Source organism: Corvus cornix, chromosome 11 (genome assembly GCF_000738735.6).
Source record: "Corvus cornix cornix isolate S_Up_H32 chromosome 11, ASM73873v5, whole genome shotgun sequence".
Classification (NCBI taxonomy): domain Eukaryota; kingdom Metazoa; phylum Chordata; class Aves; order Passeriformes; family Corvidae; genus Corvus; species Corvus cornix.
Window position 1 is genome coordinate 19,125,977 of NC_046341.1, and position 7,148 is coordinate 19,133,124.

The window sequence follows — 7,148 nt, forward strand, 5'->3', positions numbered from 1 at the left end:
ATGATCAGGTAACAGCAGCAACAAACAGTTCACACTGTGCCCATTTCTCCTTTAGGTCAGTGGCAGGTTTCCCAGAATCAGGACACAGAGAAACATCTTCCCTTTGGTGTCTTTGCAAAAGGTTTCCAAATTTTCCACCTTGAAACTCACATTACCATGGGCTTTTCTGAATGGAAACTTTTCCCCTGTGCTATCAGACCCAGTAAGTGCTCTCTGTTAGCCTGATTAAGTCTGTCAAAACCTGTGGAGAGATTTTAAATAAATTCCCTGGGCTTCAGGTCAGCAAAATGTAAATTAAGTAAAGATGCAGCTCATAGGAATCCTGCAAAGAGTGGCTGTTCCTTTACCCTCACTGAGCTCAAGGAGCGTTGAGGACATCAGGTCCTCAATGTCTAACTGAGGTCTAAAAACTTTTAAAAGACTACCAGGTATGTTTGAAAGCTTCAGTGTGTTCAATAGAGGCTGGAGTGAAATCTTTTCCACATGCTGTAAAAAAAAACCAATTCTACTTCCTAGAGGCTGGGACTTTTCTGAAGTACCTAGCAGCCCTATTCAGGGTTTTCAGAACAGACTTAGGTTCTTCAACACTATTTTCTGATGGGGAAATTGCAATTTTCTAGTCTGAATTTAAAGCCATTGTCCTGATGAATATAAAAGTAAGATGAAGGGAGGTAAAAATAAAAACACCCATGGCTATTTGAGTTTAGTTATGTAGCACTATGATTTCACTTTCTTACCTCTCCCTTCCCCCAGAACCATTTCTGTCACCCAGACTGAGGTTTGGGAGCTTGGTTTAGCCTGGCAGTAACACAGGTACAGGGGCAGAGTGTGTGCCTGCAGTCTGCTGAGAAGACACATGCTAAATATCCCAGTTTTCAGGAAATATCCTAGATCTTAATTGCCCTGCAGTTAGCGTGGCTGAGGAAATAGGTTCTTAATTTGTCTGGCTCCAGCAGAAATGTTTTTCAGGTTAACTCAGTAGGCAAAGTTTTTTTAACAGGAAATATTCCCTTCTTCATGATTGGATTTAAAATGATCCTGGAATGGTTAAACAGCAGACACAAAGCAGGTCTAACATTTAAGATCATGATGTTATGACTCTTTATCACTCTTGCTTGTAGCCAGGGAGCCAGGAAAACAGGGCTTCCTTTGGTCCCCTGGAGCTGGGCTGGTTTGAAAGCAAAAGTAGGTCAGGTTCAGTGTGCGGGCAAACAGGCGCTGCCAGGACAGCCAGGGAACCACCCAGGGAGCAGGGCAGGATCACCAGGTGTGCCCAGCCCTCATGGGGCCGCAGTGCTCTCCCTGCAGAGCCTTGGGCTCCAGGGCTGGCAGTGCCAATGCACGGAGCCTGCTCGTGTCCACTCCCTCTGTTCCCATCCCCTTCCTGCAACACACATCTTGAGCACCCCAGCACAGCCTCACGGGTCTGTCCAGGCTCATCAGGTACCCCTCAGTGCCCTCCCCGGGCTGTGCAGCCCAAGCTCCACCTAAGGAGCCTGTTTGCATTGCCAGTGGGACATGGAGTGCAGAGAACAGAGCAGAGTGAGGAGGGAACAGTCTCCCTGGGACCAGCCTGGTGGCACAGACAGAGCTACAAAGCCTCGGTACACCTGAGCTGGCTCCTCATGGAAACTCCACCAATCCACCTGCCTCGCAGTGCTGCTCTTTGGGAGGAATGTGATGGGCACTGTGCCCAGTCCCAGAGTGACCAGCATGAGTCTGTCCAGATTATCCAGCACAACTCTGCAGCTCAACAAGGAATCCTGCTGCCCCTGGCAGCACGCACCTTCCACCCAGGCAGCCCACCCAGGTGGTGCTGGCTGAGCTCCAGAGACCTGGAGTCAGGACAGCACACAGTGATATGTGCTAGAGACTCCATCAAGAGCTCTCCATACCTAATTTCACAACTGAAACAGCAACGCCACTTCCTTTTCCCCCAGATTTTTCTAACCTGGCTCTTACAGGCAGCTGAGAGCAGGAATGAGCCTTGGCTGCACTGCACTTATGGTGACTGTGCCCCTCTGGGATTATCTCTGGGTGGTTTTAAGTGTTATATTCTTGAGTGTCTCACATGGCAGGGTCAGCAAGGATATGGGCTGAGGACCAAAACACCAGACACTCCTTTTCTTCTCACTTTACCTGCCTCTGTTATGCTGAAATAATGTACCATGGGATTTTTCCCAGGAATCTAATGAATATTTCTTTTTTCTTTCAGCTATGACGAATGTGTGGGGCCAGGAGCAACACAAATATATATTCCCACAGATGATCCCCCCCCATATTCCCTTATGGACCCTTGCCAAAGAAATGAAATATCTATAAATATCTATATCAGCCAGGAAGAGGAAGCAGCATCTGGGACTACAGGATGGGCTACAAATTATGCAGTGAGGCTGCAGGACTTGCAGCAGCCCAGCTCAGCCATCTCGGTCATCTCCCAGTGCGGAGGCTGCTCCCCTGCCCGGGACAGCGGCGTGTGAGCACAGCAGCCCTGGCACACCTGCTCCAGCAGAAATATGGAACATTCTCCCACTGGCCATCAGACCCCAAATCATGGGAATGAAAGTGGCTCTTTCCTTCAATTCTTCTGAAGAACTCAGACCAATGGAAGAATAAAACCCTCTGGAAGTTTTACCAATTTTATATCTTTAAACAGGGATACAATGGGATTTTTTTACAGTGAATTTTGCAAGTTTACCTAAACTTCCCTGTTTGTGCTTCAAGGTGTTCCATGGCATCACACAGCATAAAAGAGCAGCAGAGACAAGCAGTGCATCTGACCTTTTTGAAGCATTGCAAAACCCATTGAAATCAGCCACTCATAATGAAGATCAGTGTTATCCAGTCAAGCCTACTTGTTGATTTTATGATACTTTGCATGTTTTAGAGCAGAAGGAAAAAGAAGAGCATTTTGTTGTCATTGTAGGTGCCACTAGTACATCTCATTCAGTGTCTTGACAACAAAGCATTTTTAAATAATTCTTTGTCTAACTATGTGTTTCAGTAGGCAAAGCACTGCCTAAAAAAAGATTATTATCAGTATCATGTAGAAGCAAAAGAAAAAAGAATAATATTTTAATATTCACATTATTCCTTTGGTACCAGGCTTTCCAGGCCATTGCAAAGCCTGCTGCAAGTCTCCCTCAAGAGAAACCACCCACAAGTGGTGAAGAGATGGCAGTGGGTCCCCAAACTCCAGCTGGCTTTACCAGCAGGAGCTGCAGCACAGCTGTGCAGGCTGGCGCTGCATGTCGTTCATGGGCCTTGCTGTAGCCAAGGGAAGGGCACAGGAGTCCCAGGGGATGCTTCAAGCCAGTTCCCACACACAGCTGCATTTCCAGGCATAAACCAGTCCCTCCTTCCATAAGGAGCCTGTGTGTTACAGTGTGACCACAGTGACCTCTGGGAACTATGTGAGTGTGGTGCAAACAAGAGATGCTGGGCTAGGCACAGTAACAGAACCTCAGTTCTGAACCCCGGAGCGTGCCCAGCTTTGAGAGATGGAAGAGGAAAAGGAACCCAACGAGTGAGCCCAGGACACTCAGATGGGAGTCCGTGGGTTCCCAGCTGGTGTGCCAGGGCAGTGGGTGCAGGCGCTGGGAGTTCAGCACAGGCACAGCAGGGTCAGGGCACAGCAGCACTTTGTCCCCAGGGATGGCTGGGGCTGCACTCACTGCTCCCACTGAGCCTCCCCTGCCCCAGCCCAGCCCAAGGGGACCGAGTGTGGCACAGAGGGGCTCCCAGAACGGGCACTGGCTCTGGGGTGGGCAGGGCAGCAGGGACCCAGACACACATGGGCACCCCTTGCTCCTTCTCCCCTCCCGGGAGCCACTGGCCAAGCCCCAGGCACCTGCTGGGCACAGCTCCCAGGGCTGGATACACGTTTAAAAGACAGCGCATCCCCTGAGGCTGGGCCTGTTCACCCTGAGCTGGGCAAGATCCAGGTGTGGGACAGGAAGATCTGCTTCCCCCACTTCCTTTTTATGGCCCAGAAAAAAAAAAAAAGTTGCAAGATTCAGGCTAAAGGCCAGCCCTGAAATCCAGCAGTAGGCGGCCAAGGAGGTTTCATCCGTTGCCTTGAACAAAACAAAGTTTGGATCCTACTGTTCACTTCTACCTGGAAAGTTCCATTCCTCATCTGAAATAGTCCCATTCCTCATCTGAAAGCTTCTGTGTGTCTGGCTGAGGACACACAACCCACAGGAGAGCAAGGAGAGCTCAGCCCTGAGCTTTCCTTGGGACAGTACTCTTGGAAAACTTCTTTGCTGTCTTGTTTTGAAGCATGTTGCTGCAAGAAAGTCGAGCTCTTAGTTTGCACTCTACATTTTTAAGTCGTTTTTAAGTTCTGTGTCTAATGGAAAACCCCTGGGTAAGTCTGGGTGCTAGCAGGAAGCAGAAGTGACTGTCAGCACATCAACACACAGGGATGGAGCTCCAGCCAGTCCTTGGGGCATTCACAAAGCCTGGGCTCCCTCTGGGACCAGGGACAGGAGCCAAGGAGCTGTGTCAGGGCACCAGAGTTATCACAGGCTCATCTCCAGGAAATCTCTTAGAAGCATTTTCACTAAAATACAAAAAAAAAAGTTTTTTACACTGAGAAAATGTCGTTTTCTATCCCCACTAAAGGACATGTAAAGCTGGGTATAGTAAATATATAATGGTGTTTAAAAGGAAGCATCATGCAAATTATTAAAATTGCACTTGGATTTTCTGTAAATACTGAATAATTTTCAACTGTAATCATCATTCAACACTCCAAAGATTGACACAATTATAATTAATACTTAGATGGGAAGTAATTACATGGTTCTTACTGCTATATAAATTGTACCATTACTGAGTCATATGCACATGATGAGATATAAGGTAAGCATGCATTTTTTGCTAAGTAGATGACAGTAAATATGTATTTTGCTAAAATGAAAGAATTCTTTTGCAGCTCAGCAAGATTTTCAATATTCTCAGTATACTATACCCAAAAGAACAAAAATTCACTATTTAGCATTGCAAAACTGCTGGCAGGCATTGCTGGAAGGTAGGCTCTATTTCACACTTGTGTTTTTAACAGAGAGAACTGCTCCTCTCCATAAAGGATTAGTTTAAACAGTTTTGTGTGTGCAAAGTACCCTGCAATAAGAGAAACAAAACTCTCCAGCACCTATGAGGGGCCAGAGATGCAAAGCAGCAGAGAAATGCCCCAGTCGGATTTGTTGGCAGGAGAATCAGTAGAGAGAGAAAGTACAGGGGTGCTTTGTGCAGAATCGGATTTGCTTTCATGGCTGCACCTGCCTGCAGCTCCTGCAGACCTGCCTGGAACAGGGAAAGGCACCAGGACCGGCTTCCTTCAGGCTGCTGCTGCAGGGGGAGCTGCAGGGGAAATCTAATGAACCCAAATCAGAAGGGAAATGGGATTTTATTTTCCGGAAAGTGAGGCTCTTCCAAGTAACATGACCAAGCCAAAGGCTTTTCTGAAGACAGGCACAGAGGGCTTTTCACATGTGGCAGACAAGTCCCTGCTCCATCACTGATGCTCAGTTTCTGTGCACGGTGGGAAACCCTTTCGACGTGTTTGGCTTTTAACCTTTTTAACAGGGATTTCCTGTTTCATCAACTCTGTATCTGTGGTTTACAAAACAAGCTGACGTTAAGTAGACTTCTGAAGAAAATGGGAGATTTGCATTTCACCTCATGTTAGCAATGCATTGGTAAGATTATAGAAAACAAATCAAAGTCTTTCTTTCTTCCTTCCTTCGGTATCAGTTAAGTGTCCCTGGCACTGTGATCTGGGTTTGGCAGCATTTCTTACACACATCTGTCTGCTCCCTCTTGTGGCATGGACCACTCCACAAAATCCTGTTGTCCTGTTATCACAGAATAATCCAAATAATCCCAGTTGCTCTGTCACACGGATATGGGAGCCAACCAAAATATGTATGTCCACACTGTAGCATTTTTCTAAGTTACCACTGAATACCTGGGTTATGTCATCCATTACAAACATATATAACTAAAAAACGAACTGTGAATTAAAGGCAGAGTGTGCTGCCTTCTGTAACATCTTACCACGATCACTTGCAGGAGTGGTTTAGCATTTTCTACTCTTGTTAATCTTTTTAACTGAGTGATACCCAACAAAGCTGGGGGGGCAGGGGGTGGGAAAGCTATAAATCCAACCCAAACAGGTAGCACTAGAAAGAAAAAATTTAGCTGTAAAACACTACAGAGAGAAGTTTGCAGCTGTGGAGCTGCTCCAACAGCTTCCAACGCTACTACTGCAAGTGTGGAAATTTCAGTGCGATAAGAACATGCTTTCATTTCTTGAAAATATTGCAGATCTTGGATAAATCTCAGCAAAGTTGGCAGAGTTACGTTGCTCTTGAGAAATTCATGTCCAGCTATCAGATATTATCCTAAACCCTTGCATAATTCTAATACCAGTGCTAAAACCCAGGCTTAACACAGGCCTTTCCTTTATTGCATGAGTAAAATCAGAAAGAAAACGGGACATGCTATTTCTTGCTACATGATAACTACCCTGTATTTCTGTAGTCAGCTTTTCTGCTTCAATTTTTAGTATACTGATCTTATACAGAACTTTTAGTAAAGAACATACACATATTTGGGTTTGCTTCTGTGCTTTTTATGTCACCAATCTGGGACCACTCAAAACTGAGCAACTGCTGAGGAAGCAACACTGTGCTTCAGTCTCTTACATGTGGATTTTACCTTTGTCAGAGACCACAGGAACAAGCCCTGGAGCAGTCAGGTCCCTCCTACTCTGGGGGACAAATCAGTCTCCAAGCTCAAGAAGGGCAAAGTCAAATTACTTAAGTCAGGACACTGAAAATGGCAATGTATCACCAAGGGGAAAGATGAAAAGCCAGGAAATAATAGGCCAATCATCCCAGAAATATTCAAACAGATCATTTTTTAGCACAGCAAGGTGAGTAAAGATATATTTCCTGAAGGAAAACCACATCAAACTGATCTAAGTGGTCTTGGTACAGTCTGACAAATTATTCCCCTCCTTAAACTAGAGAAATAATTTCTGCATAAAATTATAACCATAGACTCCTGTGAATTAAAATAATAATCATCATATGAGAGAGTATTTAGCAATTTGTGAAGTCACACAGGTGCACCACATC

General features: G+C 45.8%; 1 protein-coding gene across 1 annotated transcript in view; it reads left to right on the top strand.

Annotated features, from left to right (window-relative positions):
* The window catches only part of BEAN1 (brain expressed associated with NEDD4 1), a 51,836-nt gene extending 49,303 nt beyond the window's left edge, over positions 1 to 2,533 (top strand). The window contains exon 5 of the mRNA XM_010396505.4: positions 2,216 to 2,533. Within this exon, the coding sequence (XP_010394807.2) occupies positions 2,216 to 2,480 (265 nt within the window). The 3' untranslated portion in view covers positions 2,481 to 2,533. The remainder of the gene's footprint in view (positions 1 to 2,215) is intronic.
* Positions 2,534 to 7,148: the final 4,615 nt, after the last annotated feature.